Source organism: Phyllostomus hastatus, unplaced genomic scaffold, assembly GCF_019186645.2.
Source record: "Phyllostomus hastatus isolate PE091 unplaced genomic scaffold, TTU_PhHast_1.1 phas_contig_29, whole genome shotgun sequence".
In the NCBI taxonomy this organism is placed as follows: domain Eukaryota; kingdom Metazoa; phylum Chordata; class Mammalia; order Chiroptera; family Phyllostomidae; genus Phyllostomus; species Phyllostomus hastatus.
Window position 1 is genome coordinate 44293037 of NW_025333835.1, and position 18622 is coordinate 44311658.

Here is an 18622-nt window from a genome sequence, read left to right on the forward strand (position 1 = left end):
TGAGTGCGTGCGTGGGGGGAAACATCCCGCCTTTTGTCGGTAAGATTGGGAAAGGCCTATTTATTAGCAAAAAATGGTTGTCTTGTTGATAATTACCCTTACCTGTTATAACCCGGCACTCATTTTCCTTCCAGGCGCGTGGCTGAGCTCTTCATGTTTGATTTTGAAATCAGCGGAATCCATCTCGACAAAGAAGAGGTAAAGCTCGCCTTCCTGTGCTGTGGGTCTTGTTCCGCTCACATTTCCTCAGTGCAGCTTGAATTTGCATCTGAGAAGCCTCTTGGGCCATGTACATCATGAAATTCTCCGACAGGGGGGTTTGAATGCAGTGCTCTTGGGAAGCTGGCCCCTCGGCCGCGGTAATTCCGCACTGAAAATGGTTCAGACAGCAAGGGTGCGTGAGGTGTCTGGGGATCAGGTGGGAGAGCAGCGTCGGGAAAGACCAGGCAAGTGGGCCGGAGAGCTGTCCCCCCGGGAGACTGAGATCCGGAGGTGCAGTGCAGGGGCGTCACCGAGACCTCCTCGCATGACGGGCGTGTCCGGTGGGTGCACAGTTCAGTCCCTGCAGCAGCGTGCGGGGGTCCTGCGGGGTTCGAGCTGGGATGAGAGGGACATCATCCTGTATACCGTCCAGACCCCTCATTGGAGGATCATGGGTGCGTGGCACGTGCCATAGCCACTGCTGTTTTGGTGGGTGCTGGGTTTGAGCCTGCTGGGGGCCACTCACACACCAATGTGTGTGTGTGGCCCTGAGGACTCGGTCTGTGGCCTGTGGCCGAACCCTCAGCCACACATGCCCTCCCAGCACCACTGGGCGGAGCGGCTGCACTGCGAACTCATGCGGCCTGCACGGCCGCCCCGTCCCTCCGCCGGCCAGTGCCCGTGTCTCCGCACCGGTGGTGCCCCGCTCTCTGAGCCCGCTCTCACTCTCCCCTTCCCAGCATTCTCCTGTCTTACCCGGTGGCCAGGTCCCTCATGGAGCTCCTCCCGCACCTGTCTGCATCCCCGAAACAACTCACCTTGATCCCCATCACCCAGTCTCTGGGCTGTCCTGAGGGCCTGTGTCTTCCTGACACTCCCAGTCAACAGCGATGCAGCGTTTGCTGTTGAAAACACATTTCTCGTTGGACCTCTGTTACGGCTGATGCTGCTGTTAATTCCTGTTTCCTAGATGAGAAACTGAGACCCCCGGGAGCTGCGGGAGTTACACAAGGTCACAGAGCTAGTTGGTGGCCTATGACACACAGGATGGGGCAGAGGTGGGCTCACAGTTGTTCATGTGGAAAGCAATACAATCATTAATACATAACAACATGAAAAACGCTGTGTTTTATGAACTCCCAACTGTGAACCTACTTTTGCCCACCCTGCACGTCAGATGCTCTGGAGGCCGCCCAGCCTGTCCTTCCAGTGGGCCCCCTTGGTGTCAGCGCGTCCTGTCTGCGAACGGTGGGACATTCCTGAAAGCCCCAACTCGGCCATTCCCTCCTGCCCAGGCCTCTCAGCGACTTCACGTCGCCTGCTGTGAGAGTCCAAACAGCAACCGGCACACGCAGGGCCGCCCCGCTCTCCCTGGGCCTCAGAGGAGGTGCGGGTGGGCCCGTGATCCCCCCAACTCCCCCCGCCGTCCTGTGTCCCCACTGCATGCTCTCCGGCTCAGCCTGCCGGCCTTCCCTGGCGAAGCTCCCTCTTCTGCCCGCGGTGTCTGCAAAGCTGCTGTGTCAGTCCCCCGGGTTCACTGGAACGTGCATTTACTCACTCCACGCACATGGCATTTACCGGCGGTGGCAGCTGCTCGGAGCCCTGCTGGTGCTGTTACTGCATCGCTTGTCTGCATTGTAGGCCTGTCAGGGGCAGAGAGTGTGAGCCGTGGCTCTAGTGCCTGCCAGTTCCAGACTCAGTGCAACACGGCGTGGGTGCAGAATGAGTCCCGCCAACGCCAGCTAGTAGCAGTCCACTTGGGCAGCTTCAGGAGGAAAGATGCAGCTGGGTAGCGTTATTACCTTGTTTAGTCCTCATGAAGGATGTTTTTGAAACTTTACTTGAAGGTAGTGTGTGTCAGGCCAAGGTCAGTTTCACTAGCATTGACCTTGCTGCTTTCCTCGTATGTTTGTACGAGAACAGCTGCCCTTCCCGAGGAGTAACCCCTGGGACCCCACGGACAGGACAAGGGGTGCCAGGAGAGCCGGCCTGCTGAGTTTCCTCCCGTACCTTCCGTGCCACTCTCAAAGGCGCTGCACCAGGGCAGGGCGGGAGGAGGGCATGTTGCACTCTTTCAAGGAAAGCCGTGAAATAAACCCAAGTAGCTACAAATTGTAAAGGCGTACATATAGTCTTTCTATATTCTTTCTGGGGTTTTTTCTTATTTAATTTGAAAGTTCTCGTTGAATATAATTTACAGGTTTAAAATTAAGGACGTATATGTTTATTAGCAATTATATAATAGATAACAATAATTTCATAGGCATCTCAGAGTTCAGAGAACTGTGTGTTTAATTATCTCCGGATGGTGAAATGCTTAGCCGATTGTTGAAGTTGGGAAGTAAACCCAGTTTTTACTTTTCAGGAATCTCAACAGATGACAAATACTTTTGAATAATTAATTTTGTCGTTTTTTACCTTCATGATAATGGCTTTTGGGGAAAATTTTTGCAACAACCCTGGAATTTTTCTTTGATCATTTCTGTTATTCTACTTGTTACCACTAGGTGGTGCTAGGGGACCATATAAGAAACAAAGTAGACAGAAAAGATGTGTGGGAAATCTGAAAAATTGTTTTCACGTGAAGTTTAAAATGTTTATATCGAAAATTTTGGGGGTTATTAATACATACTTAATTTTTAGCATCTTATCAGTGCACATCTGCACCTTGTATATTTATTTAAAAAATAGTGCTGCTTAATCATTTGTTAAAATCACGGTAGACTTGAGGACCTGCTAGTCACTGTTGACGCCGGGCCCAGGAGGACTCGCCCGCGCTCCCACCCGACACCCATCCGGTTTGCCAGGGGCAGCGACCGCGAATTCACCCCTGGCCTCCCGCACACCTCCCCGCAGTTCATGTCTCGCCCGGAACATCTGCGTTGCCCTTTACTGATACTTGGTTTCTCAGGGGGTTTGTGTCCTAAAGGTGCGACTGTGAGATAGAAAACTCTCACAGGTGTGCCCACACCAGCCTCTCATCATCGTGGCCACCCGAGGCCTGGACAGTGAGGGCCAGGCCGGCCAGGCACAGCGCGCAGCCCTGGCCCTGACCTTGAGGCGCCATCCTTCCCCAGACACCCTAGTCTGTGCGAGTCCGAGCTTTTAAGGGGCCCTCCTGCTGGAGGTTCTCCACACTCTTGTGAAGAATTGCAATAGTTCCTTTTCTTCCCCCACCTTTTAGTCTAATCTGCAAAGACTGAGTGTATTTTCTCACCTGCCTTTCAAATACTTAATCTTTTCATCTAAAAGTACTTTTAAGCATTGTATTGACTGGATTCAACTAGTTCTCTTCACTAAGAGGTCTTTTGGGGGATAAGGGAAGATTCTGTACTTGCTAGTGTTGTTAATTTTGAAGATCAGTTGCCTAACCTAGACATGAAATAGAACTCCAGAAGTCGTGTGAGTCTTAAAGCATGGGAACCTTTTCTGGAGATTAAATGTCTCTCAAAAACAGAATTAATATGTTATAGTATGTCACATGTTTAGGACATTAATGTATTCAGTACTCATTTTATTTAGTGCATTTAGTATCATTAAATTGTAATTCAGATATTAATGTTGAGTTGCCATCATTATAGATTATCTATTAAATTAGTCATGAAATTCTACTTTAACTGCTGTGCAGTAACTTTCACTGCCCCCACGTACAGCGCAGAAGAGCAGTGGACCTGAACGTGAGAATCCTGGACTTGAGCAGCACGTTTCTCATGGGAGCCAACTTGCCCACCAAGATAGAGAAGCATCTCCTACCGGAACACATTCACCAGAACTTTGTTCTTGCCGGGGACCACATCGTAGTGGATGGGCTGCACGCAGAGGCCCCGGATGACTTGGTATGGGGGCTCCGCTCTCTCTGCGGCTCGGGTCCCGTCTGCTGCTGCTGCTGCATGTACCCCAGATTCCGTGATGACGCGGTCCTACCATTGGGATCACTTTGCTGCTGCTAAGCCCTAAAAATTGAACTTTGGGATTACTAATTCCATAAATGCTTTGAGTGATGAAAGTGGTTTAATCTCGTGTTATGAAGAACTCATTTTTGAAGTATGATAAATAACAGCAGTTGTCGGCATTCTGGACTGCCCAGACTTCTTAATGCCCATTGGCCCCCACTTCCCTGGTTCAAGGTGCCTTGTGGTAGGTGCTTTGGGCTCACTTCGTCTGACCACACCCCGTAGCAGAGCACTCCTGTCCAGCGTGTTCTTGCACCTCGTACTGGCTCACGGGTCTCAAAGCTTATTCACCTTGTGCAAACCGTTATTTTGTTTTTATAGCAATGATCACCTGCAGAATAAAGTGGTGAGAGTGAGCCTGCATTATTGCACAGGACTTTGTGTTATGGTATTTACACCTTTTATCGTCTGCTGTTCCAATATAGGTGCGAGAAGCTGCTTACAAAATTTTTCTTTACCCCAACGCCAGTCAGCTGAGATGTTTGGAAGAACTGCTCAGCAGCAGAGACCGCCTGGCGCGGCTCGTCGGGTACCCCACGTACTCGCACAGAGCTCTGCGGGGGACGATAGCACAGACCCCGGGTAAGCCTGCGTGGCCACCTCTCATGGCAAAACGCGGCTTTCATGGAGCCGAGATTCTAGCCTGAAAAAAATATTTTTGAACTTATTTTTAATTGTAGTTGACATCCCGGGTTACATTACTTCCAGGTGTACAATGTAGTGATTCATCAGTTATTATGCGCCCTACAAAGTGATCACCACGCCAAGTCCAGTGACCGTCTGTCGCCATGCCTGGTTACTGTGACCCTGTGACCCCTGGCTCCCTTCGGCTCGTGCTCTGTCTGCGAGTTTGCTTCTGTTTTGTTTTGTCTGTTTGGGGATTCTACACGTGAGTGAAATCACCCAGGTCTGGTCTTTCTCCGTCCAACTCATCTCAGCTAGCGCGGTAACGTCTGGGCTCATCCATGTGTCTCAGGCGGCAGCGTGGCGTTCTTCCCTTCTGTGGCCGAGCTTCGTTCCCGTGTGTGTGTGTGTGTGTGTGTGTGTGTGTGTGTGTGTGCGCGCCACCACTTCCCCTCCCCCCGCCTCTGTCCGTGGACATGGACAGGTCGCTTCCATATCCTGGCTCTTGTAAACCATGCTGCCGTGGACATAGGGGTGCATGTGCTTTTTTGAATTACTGCTTTTCTTTTCTTCAGAGAGATGCCCAGAAGTGGAATTGCTGGGTCATATGGTAGTTATATTTTCAATTTTTTGAGGAATACCCGTACCGTTTTCTGTTTCCAGCATGGTTGCACCCGTTTCCAGTCCCACCCCAGGGGATGGGGGTTCCCTTTTCTTCACATCCGCACCGACACGCGTGACGTGTGGTCTTTTCGTGATCCTGGCCATTCTGACGGGTGTGAGGGGACGTCTCATCGTGGTTTTCATTTCCATCTCCTGACGATGAGTGATGTTGAGCATCTCTTCACGTACTTGTTTGCTATCTGGTGTCTTCTCTGGAGAAATGTCTGTTAAGGTCCTCTGCCCACTTTTTGATTGGATTTTGTTTTTTATGTTGAGTTGTATGAGTTCTGTATATTTCAGATATTAGCCCCTCTTTGAATATGTTCATCTGTAAATACTTTCTTTCCTCTTGTTGGTGGTTTGCTTTGCAAAAGCCTTTTAGTTTGATGGAATCCCATCTGCTTATTGTTGCTGCTGTCGCCCTTGACTCAGCAGACGTTTCCCACCAGATGTTGCTGAGACTGACGTCAGAGAGCTCACGGCCTGTGTTTTCTCCTGGCGGGTGTACGGTTTCAGGTCTTACACTTAGTTCTTGAGTCCAGTTTGAGTTTGTTTTCCTATATGGTGTAAGAAAGTGGTCTGCGTTTGTTTTTTTTGCTTGTACCTGACCAGTTCTCCCAACATACCTATTGAAGAGACTGTCTTTACCTCATTATATATCTTCTCTTCTTTGTCACTGATTCACTGACCATATATAAGTATGTTGTTACTGCTGGGCTCCCTGTTCTGTTCCACTGATCTACATGTCTGGTTTTTGCCGGCGTCATGCTGTTTTGATTACTATGGCTTTGTAGTACAGTTTGAAATCAGGATGCATAACACCTCTAACTTAGTTCTTCTTTCTCGTGATTTGTCTGTTCAAGGTCTTTCGTGGTTTCATATAAATTTCAGGAACAAATGTCCTATTTTTGTGAAAAAATGCCACAGGTGTTTTGATAGGGATTGCATCAAATCTGTAGACTGCTTGGAGTAGAAGAGACGTTTTAGTGGCACTAATGCTCGCAGTCCGTGAGCACAGGTGTCCTTCCCTGTGTCGTGTCATCTTCAGTCTCCTTCACTGACGTCCTAGTCTGCAGCGTAGAGAGGGGTCTTCCACTTCCGCAGGTAAGTGTATTCCTAGGCATTCTTTCTGCAATTGCAGATGGGATTTTAAAACTTTTTCTTTGTCATAGTTTGTTATGTGTGTTGAGAAACAACAGATTTATGACTATTATTTTTCTATTCTGCAACTTCATTGATTTATTGGTTCTGATAGTTTTTTTGGGGGGGTGGAATCTTGAGGGTTTTTATGTATAATATAATGTCCTCTGCAAATAGTGACAATTTTACTTCTTTCCAGTTTGGATACCTTTTATTTCTTTTTCGTGTCTGATTGCTGTGGCTAGGACTTCTAATACTATGTTGGATAAGAGTGGTGAGAGTGGGCATCCTTGTCTTGTTCCTGATCTCAGAGACAAAGCTTTCAGTTTTCACTGCTGAGTGTGATGTTAGTTGTGGGCTTGTCAATTTTGGCCGTTATTATGTTGAGGTATGTTTTTTTCTATATCAGCTTTGTTGAGAGCTTTTATCATAAATGAATGTTGAATTTTTTTTCCCCTGTGTGGTTGCCTCTCACATGCCCCCTAACCGGGGACCTGGCCCGCAACCCAGGCCTGTGCTGTGACTGGGAATTGACTGGTGACCCTTTGCTTCGCAGTCCAGTGCTCAGTCCACTGAGCCATACTGGCCAGGGCTGGATGTTGCATTTTTGGCGATACCTTTTGTACACCTGTTGAAATAATCTTATGGTTTTTGTTACTTTGTTTATGTGGTGTATCCCGTTGATTATTTGCAGATGTTGAACCATCCTGCATGCCTGAAATAAATCCCACTGCTTTGTAGTGGGTGATCTTTGTAGTGTATTGCCGAAAACTGGGTTGCTGACGTTTTGTTGAGAATTTTTTCATTTGTGTGTCATTTGTCATTCATTACTCCTCTTCCATTTCTGGTTTTACTTGTACCTCTCTCTGGCTAAAAGTGTGTGTGTGTGTGTGTGTGTGTGTGTGTGTTTTATTATTATCTTTTCAAAGAACTAGTTCTTAGTTTTGTTGATGTTTTTATTTATCTTTTATTAGTCTATTTCTACTCACTTTGGGCTTTGTTCTTCTTTTTCTAGGCCCTTTTGGTATAAGTTTAGATTGTTTGAGGTTTTCCTTATTTCCTTGTTGTGGCCGGTCTGTATCCCTATGAATTTTCCTCTCAGAGTTGCTTTTCCTGTGCCCAGAGGTTTTTGGGTATTGTGTTTCCATTTGTATTTGTCTGCAGATACTTTTTAAAAAAATTTTCTCTGAATTCTTCATTAAGTCATTGATTATTGAATAGTGTATTGTTTAGCTTCCATGTTTTGTATTTTTTCCAGTTTTCTTTTAGAGCTTAATTTCCTGTGTCATATCATTGAGACTGGAGAAGACACTTGATATATGTTCAGTCTTATGAAATGTACTGAGACTTGGTTTGTGGCCTCACATGGTCTAACCTGGAAAATGTTCTGTGTCCACCTGAAAAAAATGTGTTTTTTTCTGTTTTCTGTGGAATGCTCTGTAAGTATCTGCGGAGGCAATCTCATCTCCTCTGCGGGTTAAGGCCACTGCTTCTCTGCCAGCAGTCCGCCTGGGTGGCCCGCCTTGCACCCACGCCGGGGTGCGGGTGCTCCGCGGTGCCCGCGGCACCGCCGCTCCCCCCTCGTGTCCGGTGGTGCCTGCCCGTGGGCAGAGGTGCTCCTGCCTCGGGCGCCTGGGCGTTACCGGTGTTGCGTTCTTGTTGGGCTGGCTTTGAGAGTCCAGACTGGACTGAATTTTATCCACAAGTCAGTCTCGCTGTCTCTTTAAAACTCAGCAAAAATTAGGCATGTCCAAGAAACTTCTTTTCTTACACATGTAAATAGATAGAAACACTTTGAAATTTAAAGTTTTCTTTTTAGTCTCCCATTAACTCTTTTCATTTTGAGGTATAATCTAAGACTTTGGATTATTACTGTGTTGGTTGAATTGTTTTTCTGATAAAGAGATTATTGTTATCTAGAAATATTTATTACTTGCCTAGTATATGTTAGCAGTGCTGCCTTCTCTTTAAAAATCATCAATTTGAGTGCATTGTAGTATGTAATAATGATCACCACATCATAACTTTCACAGGTACATTTATTTTTTTATGTAATTAAAGATATTTTTTTTTATTTTATTTTTAGAGACTGTCATGGAGTTCCTTGAGAAACTATCTGACAAACTTTCAGAAAGGTTAGTTTTTATTCAGCTCTTTAGAATAGATGTTGTTTGTCTTCTGGGCTTTTCTTTTGAGGACCTGACTCACACAAGTGTTAGGGCGTGGCCTGCGGAGGGCGTTTGCGCCAGAACAGGGGCTCGGGTCCTGGGACTGCGGGCAGGACGCAGTCCACCAGGGCACGCACCCCGCGGCCTCCCGGGTGGCAGCGGCCTAGGGGGCGGCGGCCAGCCCCTCTGGTTACCGGTCTTCAGGAGGTCATCGCTGATGGGCAGTGGAAAAATTCCCCAACTGGTTTCGAAACTGTGTGTTTTCGTTTGTACTGTCAATTTTATGGCAAGCTCGGAAAGTAGTGTTTTTCTCCCGTTGGCCTAAACGTTGGCCATGCACAGAAGTGGCCGGAGACCTGCGTTCTGCTCTCTTGTATTTCGAGGATGCTCTGCTGCACCGGCTGCGGTTCCAGGCGGAAGTGCGCGCCTCTGGCGGCGAGTCCCTGTGTTCCGGTCACGCCCACCCCACCCCCGCGACGTCGCCCAGCCTGGCCGAGCCTGTGTCATTCCGCCATCCTTCCCCAGCTCCCCTCCCGGGCTGCGCAGAGGGCGGGGCTCCGACAGGGGTCGCGCACCTGCGTCCCCGGAAGGGGCCTGCGGTGGGTTGTCTGAGAGGGCCCTGTTCCGGAGAAAAGGACCGTGTGACCTCACTCACTTGTGGGATAGAAAGCTGCACGTAAATGAACAAACAAGACGAACAGTTAAAAACTCATAAGACACAGACGACAGTGTGGCAGTTGCCAGAGGGAAGGGGGTGGCAGGAGGAAGTCCAGGGTAAAGGGGGGCAAATCCGTGGTGCCCAAGGGGTCTGACTCTGGTCAGCAGGCCCCGAACACACAGATGGGGTGTGACGGAATCGTGCACTTGAAACCCGTATCATTTCATTACCCAGTGTCGCCCCGAGAAATTTAGCAAAAGAGAAAGAGGGTCAGGTTCTCTGATTTCTTAAAGTGCTGTCTAAAATTTTGTTTGCTTTTTTGACTACACCACCATGTTGAATTTTAGCTCAAATTTCCATTTTCTATTCTAAACTCCTGCCTCTCTAATCCTCTCTAATTTGGATTTTATTTATTAATTCTAAACTTTTATTTTTAACCCAGCAAATAACTATGGCTTTGATATAATGAAGAGGAAGTGTTAATTATGCAGTTACTTGAAAATTTATTCTACTTTGTTTTGTTGGTTAAGTGTTAGTATTCTTTCTGTATTTGTATGTAGTTTATATTTTGAGCAAACATCCTCAGATTTTTACAGTTATATATAGTATAGTTAATTCTAACAGAAACTTCATATTCCACAAATATTAAGCATGCATTTGATTATTGTGCAGCTGGTGTTTTTCTGTAGGGAAAATAATAAGTAGTAGTCTTAAAGATAATCTATGTTAATATTCTTTTATAGGAAGTAATATGCTAGATTTTTACTTTTTTAAGATATAGCAAAAAGTAGGTATTTAAAGTTTGTAGATGACCATGTTTTTTGGACCATAAGATGCACCATGGTTTTAGAGGAGGAAAATGGAAAAAATTTGAAGCAAAAAATGTGATAAATATTTAATAATATAAATAACACAATATTTCACCAATGTAAATGTAAACAGAACTCAACAGCAGCATTAACAACCATTATTCCTCCCAAATTGCAGGGTGGGGGGTCTTATAGTCCAAAAAACATGGTAATACTTTGTATGTTTGTTATATCGCTAATTTTTCTAAGCTTTAGTACTTGCAAGACGTGTACTTTGGGATTAATACTGGTTTCTATTTGCATTACAAATTACTTCTGATTTTATGAGCATTGGAAAGTAACATAAGCACCTAGTTTTTTGTACTACGATTGCTCAAATTTTGTATGACGATGAATGACAAACCTATTTTACAGAACTGCCAAAGATTTTGAGATGATGCGAGGGATGAAAATGAAACTAAATCCTCAAAATTCGGTAAGTGACTGTGTCGGGGCGTGTCTACTAATAACACACACAGTCAGCTGAGGTCATCGTCTTTCGACTCGGGGACTTACTTCTGGGGACGCACCGAAGGCGTCTGTGGTCTCGTGTCCAGCCCTCCGCCGTGGCGATAAGGGCACGGGAGCGTTTGGTCCGGACGTCTGGGTCCGACGGCCCCAGGAACATGTGTATACACGCACACACGTATCCCAGGAACCGCAGCACACCCTGCTGTCAGCGTGACGCACGCGTGCACATGCACACACATGCCCCAGGCCCCTCGGCATACAGTGTCAGTCGGCATGAAACGCGTGTGCACGCGCCCACACACGTAAATGTGCATCGACACTGCACTGACACACACCCCTGCAGAGACTGCTGCCTTTCTGCAGAAATTGGGCTGCTCTGTGTGGTGCGGCCTTTACGGAGCCTGGCGGAGGCTGGCGGTCGGCGCCACCAGTGTCAGTGCCGCAGTGCACGCGCGTGTGCGCTGCCTGTGGGAGCAAACACACAGGTGACTGGTGACGTGCACCTGCCCTGAAGACACGTGCTGTTTCCTGTCACATCGAGTGACCGCCTGACCTGACAGCGCAGACTGACGCGTCCTGAAGGCCAGGGTGCTGGCTCAGGGAGTGGGGCGCCCGCGGAGCGAGGGGGCGCCCAGCGTGAGGACCTTGGGGGCACCCCCGGACTGCTGGGGCTGTCTCTGCTGTTCCTCTGGGGGCTGTGTGTCAGCTTCCCAGGTGCTGCCACCGTGGACTAGACGAACCCGCCGAAGTCCCCGTCCCCGGAGCAGCAGGCCACTGTCCGAATTTAAGGGGGGGCTGTGCCCAGCCAAGGAACTAGTCGTGTGCCCGCTCGGGCCCGGTAGGCAAGCCGACTTCGGAGACTGGGTGGTGGGTCAGAACTGCTCGGAGGGATATCGGAGGAGGGAACGTGAAACGTGCCGCTGGGAGCTAGTCGGTTCCGAGCTCATGCGACGCGAAACTGCCTTCCCCGGACACCCCTGTGTGGGCGCCAGTGCAGGCTCTCCGGCCGGCGGCCTCCCCGAGTCCGCGTTCACCCCACTCCCCGAGCCAGAACCTGGGCTCGCCCTGGGCCAGGGGCTCTCCGTGCATGTCATCTGGCCACAGGGGGGCGCCCCCGGGAACTGGGCAGAAGTGGGGACTCTGGAGCCCCGCGCCAGGCCCGGTGAGTCTGGGGGCCTGCAGCCTGGGCCTCACCCCCACCCCCACAGTCATTGTCAAGGCTGCGGCCCATGGCCCCCTCCTCTGAGTGCGCGTGCCACAGCCCTGCCTGGGGCCGTCGTTACTGCTCCCCTGGCGACAGTGGCTGCCAGGTTGGGTTCCCAGCCTTCGCCCGGCTCCTGGCGGAGCCGTCCTGGACCCTCGTGCCCGCGTGCCGTGCGGAGCGCTTCCTCAGCGCCGGGCGGTTGGCCGGACAGTCAGCGCACTCAGCGGCCCTGTTTGGGGGTGCTGCTGATTCAGCACACAGCTTTGGGGGGGGGATGCAGAGTCTCGGGCCACACTTGGGGTGTCACCGGGGCATACGTAGCCGGGAACAGTGCCGCCAAGGCCCCTGCTGCCCATGCGGGGCTTCCGTTCTGGGGCAGGAAACCACAGGAAACACGGGGAGGACACACGCACCGTGTCCTGAGGTGACCATGGCTACAGGGAGAACAGCGCCGAGGAGATGGCGGCTGCGGCTGCTCTCTGTAGGTGCTGGGCCGCACCCTCACCTCCAGCGGAGACGGGGGAGGAGATGTGGGAGGAGACCGCAGTGCGGGAGGGCGCTCTGAGGGGGCCGCAGCAGGTGTAGACGCCCTGGCGGGAGGCGGCCGTGCAAGCAGGGACCACCAGGAGGCCTTTGTGGCCAGAGTGTGGTGAAGGGCGGGGAGTCCCAGGAGCTGGGCACAGGGCCCCTCTGGGCGAGGTCCGGTCACCCAGGAGGCAACCCTGAGCAGGCTGACTGTGCGCCCTGCCTTGTACCCCCTCCGCCTGTCGGCGACAGTGTGTGGGGGCGTGATCCTTCAGGGGCTCGGGCTCTCTCCCTGTCAGTGCTCTTTACAGCTGTCATGGAAATTACTGTTGCAGTGTTTCTCTGTGACATATTTTCTTTGCCAAGATTAGAGTTAATTCTGCTTTAGTTACATTGTAAATGGTTGCTTTCATTTTGGGGATCCACCCTAAGCTTCTTGCTTAGGGATAGAAAGAACCTAATCTCAGCCTTAGTACACTAATCTTACCTGCAGTATGTTGTATGGATTAGTGCACGGGCTACATGTTGGGAGCAACTTCAACATGGCTGGCTTAATCTATTAATGTTGACTCTCATTAGTTTACATTTCAGCATGACATCTGTTTACCTTTCCCCCGGATTCCAGGATCACGCCTCACTCGGGCCTCCCTGCGCATTGATCACAGGAAACTGAAATAAAGGGGCCGCTGCTTCCTGCCCAGTCGTGAATTCTTAGGGCATCCTAGGACTTTTCTGATTTAAAAACAGGTTTACATTTTATGAGCTAGCTAAACTGTTGATGGAAATTGTGAAATAGTCAGCAGCTTCCGTAACAGTGGGTTCTTCCCTTGCAGGAACTAATGCCGTGGGACCCCCCCTACTACAGCGGCGTGCTTCGTGCAGAAAGGTAAGTAAAGCCCTTTGGAAGGGAGGAAGGCATTGGTGTCTATCGAGCACTCAGCACACTGATCGTGCAGCCAGTCCCCGCCCTCCGCTGCCCGCGCTGCAAGCCTGGGTCTCCTCCAGGTCAGCCCCTCGGCCGGCGGCCGGCACCGGCCAGCCTTTGCAGTTTAGGTCACCACACTCTGCCCTCGGGGAGGGAGCTGCACACGGCCTGTGGGGAGGCACGCGTGCTCTCTGAGTCTCTTAGCGAGGCTGTCTACCAGAGGGGGTCGCTGTGGTCCCTGCGCCATCAGTCGGGGTGAATGAAACAGCATTGTTGCATGGACTTGGCCGTCTGCGGGCATCCTTCTAGGACAGGGCGTCAAACCCATGTTCACCGGGGCCCACGTCAGCCTCACGGTGGCCTTCAACGGGCTGCAGTAATTTTAGGGCTGGATACACGCAGCTACCCTTTAACAGTTAAGGGGTTGAAATGACATTCGGACCCAGCAGCGAGCCGCACTAGCCAGAGCCCGCCCTGGCCCACGAGCTCTCGCTCCCACCCCCACCCCACCCCGCTCACAACCTGCGTGCTGCACGGTTGGCCTGCAGAGATGGCGGGCCCTGGGGTCGCTCTGTTAGACGTGTCTTCTCGGCCGGGGCTCCAAGCTCTTAAGAACAAGTTTGTCCGCGGTGGAATGCAGGATGCAGACCTAGGGCTCTCGGGAACTGCGTACTGCTCGTGTGGACTAAAGGCCGCTGCTGCTGCCGCCAGCCCAACGTCAGCAGGAGCCCCCGGCACGGGGCGGGGTGAGAGGAGAGAGTTCATTCAGGTGAGCGGTGAGAGGAGAGAGTTCATTCAGGTGAGCCGTTTGCAGTCCTGGGAAACAGCCTCCAAAAGTGGGCACCCCCACCCCTGAAAAAGGGACCCTGCTTATGTAGAGGAAGTGCCCGCTCTGGTCTCTGATTGGTCCACTTTTATGCAGATGAGGAATCCAGATTTGCACAGTCTGATTGGTCCACATAACACTGTTCTGATTGGTTGTTGTGGAGCCCCTCTGGTTGGTAGAGATGCAGATGAAGCTATAGCTGTGCAGGGGGCGGGTCAGTTAACACACAGCCCCCAGACTCCTGTATGAAGGTTGGCCCAGGTGGTAGGGAGGCAGTGCAGCAGGCGCGGCGGCCATCTGCGGTCCCCTGTGCACCAGACGCCCCTGCAAGCCAGGGCTCTGGACTCTGATCGTGAGTTTGGGCCCCGTTAACCGCAAGGGGTCCGTTTTGGCAGGTGTACTCCTTCTTGGGGCAGCGGTGGGTAGCCCTTGTTCAAGCCTGTGTCTACGCCAGCGATTAGAAGTTCTTACTAAGTAAAAGCAACCCAGTGATACATTTTTGTAAGAGAATATCACATTTTGTGAATGACATTTTTCATGGGTCGGATTCAGTGAAAGCAGTGGGGCCCTCTGGAGGTCTGCGTGGTGCCCCCTGGTTGACGGGGTTCCCACGGGTGTGGTGCTTGGAGCGGGAGGCCGGCAGCTCTCCCGGGAGCAGCGTGGCGCCGCGGCCTGGCGGCCACTGGGGGCGCCACCTGGTTTGACTAGGGTCTCGGAACGCGTTCCTGTGTTTCCCTGCTAACTCAGGAAAAGAGCCAGGAGGAGGGACTGTAAGGACTGGGGGTTAAACCATCCGTTGTGAGGAGCTTGAAAGGCAACCGGTGGCGTTTGGTTTGAAGGTGCAATAGTCTTGATGGACTCGTGTATTCTGAGAAGCACAGGTCATGGGCGAGGAAAGGAGGAGAAAACGGCTTGGGTGTGAGGTCGGAGGAGTGGAACAAAGTGAAGATTCCTAAATCCTTGTTAATTAAGTTCCTCTCCTCCCCACGGCAGGCCTGCGGGTGCCGGGTGACGTGCACCAGAGCGGGAGGGGGCTCCCTGGGCGTGAGCTGTTCTCGGCGTTAACCCCGAGACTTTTGTCCTTTTTTTTTTCTTCTTCTTTTTTCTTGGTTTATATTAAACATCTTAGATTTACTTTAGGTTTCTGAAATGTCTGCCTAAAGAAAAGAAAGAGCCTGTTAGAAGTAAGACAAGAAACTGATACCTATAAAGCTGCCAGAGTTGGCTTGACGGTGAATCTTAAAGAGCAGCTCGTTTTCTTCTTCTTCAAGTTACGGTGCTCAGTTCTTCGTGGAAAAGTAGAAGCACTTCTTCCAGTTGTAGAAGGCGCGGCCCTTGGCGGGCGGCCCAGGGGGTTAGGGCGAGTTGGTCCTGAAATGCCAGGGCCGTGGGACTGGTCCCCAGGCGGGGCGCACGCGAGAGACGGGCGGTGGGTGCGCAGCCGAGTGGGAGCACACGGTGCTGTTCCTCTCTCTCTCTCCCCCGCTCTTCCTGCCTCTAAAAAAAATAAATTACAACGAGTATACTGAGATTGTTTTATTTAAAATTACGTTTTATTTTTGAGCAGGCAGCACATTAGCAGGGTCCAAACACTCGAAAGCACGTTGAAGAGCGTTCACGTTGAGAAACCCAATCCCGTCCTGCCCCTGCCCCCGAGGTCGCCTTCTTGAAGCCGTTGTTCGTCTGCTGGCCCGAGGTTCTTGTTTCCAGTGCTCGGAGACTTTATTTCTCTCCGGCCACTAGTGAGCTTCAGGGAACTGTGGTTTTTTTATTATTTGGGGGCTGATTTGTGTAACGATGTCACTGGGAAGTCGAACTCAGTGTCGTCTGTTCCCTGCTGAGGTGCGCTCGCTGAACCTCCAGAGCGCTCACGCCACGCAGCAGGAGTGTGCTGTGCTTTGACCCATTCACAGGACGCGGAGCTCCCGCGGCAGGATGGCCCTGCGGCGGCGTCTCGGAAGAACGAGGACTCCTGTGCGGCTGTGACATCGCACACTCTGTCCGTGTGTGCCGTGAGCTGGGTGCTTTCCGCTAACAAATAACGCTTCCCGGGGAAACTTGCGGAGTGAACAGAGAAGGAGCAGCATAAGGAACCTCCACACGCTCCTCTCTCCGATACAGCAACTCACGATTTCGCCATATTTGCCTCATCGTTTTTTGTCTCTCTCTTTTATCCCTTCCCTCGTGTTACTGAGGTATTTTAAAGTGCCTCCTGGAGCTCAGGCCACCTCACTCTCACACACTGACCCTGTGTGTCTGAAGACATGGATGTTGTTAGCTCTCGCGTATTATGTGCACGTCTAGAGACATGGGTGTTTCCGTGTAACTCCAGCACCTCAGTTCACAGCAGTTTGCTGGCATCATCGCATAGGCAGTCTGTGTTCGTGTTTCCCCGATGGTGTCAAACATGTGTTTTCCCCTGGGCTTGTTGGACCGGGGCCGCAGCAAGGCCTGCCACCCAGTCCGCCACCTCTGTCCCCAGAGCCTGTCACGCCGGGGCGGGCCTCTGCACTGCAGGCCCTGCCGCGCCCCTGAGCCCCAGCTTGTAGAAGGGACAGGCCTCCCCCGCGGAGCCCACGGCTCTCTGGGGGGCGCCTGGTGCTGGCCTCTGTTGTGCAGTCGGTTCCTCTCTGCCCGTGGACCTGCGGGCTGATGTGGTTCCCTTCTGCCACCGCCGCCTCGGCTTTGTGGTCCTGTTTTACGCCCGTGCTCCAGCCCGGGCTCTGCGACCTCCCACGCGGTGTCCTTCCCGAGGCCGGTCCAGCGGCGGGGCGGTCCCGGTGCTGCGCCGAGACCTGGCCCGAGCCTCTGCGAGCAGGGCCGTCGCCTGGTGCCCCCTCCCTGTCCCCGAGCCCTGAAGCCAGCCAGCCTGCTGGCCGGCCCGCCCGCTGCGCCAGGGCGCGGGGGACACTGTGCTGCGCTTGTCATCTCGGTGGGGGTTTGTGTGAGCTCTGGTCTCATGTGGACCGTGTAGCTGATCGACCGCTATGGGAAATCGTCACCTGATCACCAGGCGGTGTGGGTGGGGCCGTTTTCTCGCCTCAGACTTCAGAGGTCCTGACAGAACCACACTGGCAGTGGCTGAATTTTTACAAAACAGAGAGGAAAAAGACTTTTCTTTTTCATTGATTTGAGAGAGAGAGAGAGAGAAACATTGATGTGTCGTTCCACTCATTTATGCACTCACCAGCTGCTGCTTGCGTGTGCCCTGACCGGGGGTCAGACCCACAACCTTGGCGCATCCGGAGGGCGCTCCAGCCAACCGGCCTGCTGGCCAGAGCCAGTCTCTGCTTCCAGTGCGGTGAGCACCTGCGGGGTGAACAGGCTTCTAGCTCATTCGGTTCCTTCAGTGCTCCTTTACCCTTCTGTACCCAGATGAAACAGCAGCTTTCCCTGCGGCTTTGCAGACTAAATATTGCAAAATGCCACCCAGGGATCCCATTATCATCATGCTTAGATAATCGTTTCTGATGCCAAAAACAGTCTCTTTTATTTCGTTTTGATAAAGTTAAAAACAGCGTCTCTGCCGGTGTTGCCCCCGGCAGCTCCTGGTCAGTCTGCGCTCTCCCTCCTGCGCACAGGCCCTCCGTCTGGCAGGCCGCCGCGCGCCTGCCCTCCCGGACGAGAGGGGGGAGAGAGAGGCTGTGCAGCCCGGGTTCGAGCCCTGGTCGCAGCCGTGTGTGGTGTGCTCACCGAGCCCCATGCCAGCGTCCCGGGAGCTGCGCCCAGGTCCGGTCTCTGCCTGCACCCCAGGTGCGTCAGGAGCTGAAACCGGTCTGACTCGCGGCGGGTGCTTCCGTGCGGTGCGCCGGCTTGAGAGGAAAACTAAACTCGGGTTACAGCGAAGAACCCTTTGGCTGGAGATCTCCCATCGATTATTTCCACACCCGCTTCCCTGATCGTGCTCCTCCTGGGGGTGTTGAGGTCTCGCTGGATTCTGTTGTTCTCACTGAGACGTGGTGATGCCATTGTACCACGCTGATTACAGTGTATCTGGTTGTTTGGAACTGAGAATTTGTAAACCCGTATGCAGCACATTTTTAAGCAGAACAAAGAGCAGAGCACTTACTAAACTTCCTTTAGCAACAGTGGTGGACAGCAGTGATTCTCTTCCTGTCTCCTTCTGAGGAGGAGTAATCAAAGGGCTCTTTGCAGACCCAGATCCGTGCAGCGTGTTTGCAGGAACAGCCGCAGATCTCTGCTGTGGAGCTGCAGAGGGGTCTGAGGCAGGGAGAGGGAGGGCGGTGAGAGGAGATCCTGAAAATGCACCGAAGCGTTCTTCTGTGGGCCGCGGCTCCAGCTCAGATCCGCCATGTGGTTCAGTGCTTCTCTGTCGGTTCGGGCTCTCCGGGCGACCGGTAGGGGGAGGGGCTTCGATACCTGGGTTCTGTGCGGGTCAGGAAGTGGTGGGCGAAG

The 18622-nt window shown here is 51.9% G+C and overlaps 1 protein-coding gene across 2 annotated transcripts in view; it reads left to right on the forward strand.

Moving 5' to 3' along the window:
- Nucleotides 1-18622, forward strand: part of LOC123818903 (mitochondrial intermediate peptidase) — an 86440-nt gene that overhangs the window by 10540 nt on the left and 57278 nt on the right. For both annotated transcript variants that reach the window (XM_045839240.1, XM_045839241.1), the window contains exons 5-10: nt 135-198; nt 3855-4037; nt 4580-4736; nt 8668-8716; nt 10631-10691; nt 13289-13341. In XM_045839240.1, coding sequence (XP_045695196.1) covers nt 135-198; nt 3855-4037; nt 4580-4736; nt 8668-8716; nt 10631-10691; nt 13289-13341 — 567 coding nt within the window. The remainder of the gene's footprint in view (nt 1-134; nt 199-3854; nt 4038-4579; nt 4737-8667; nt 8717-10630; nt 10692-13288; nt 13342-18622) is intronic.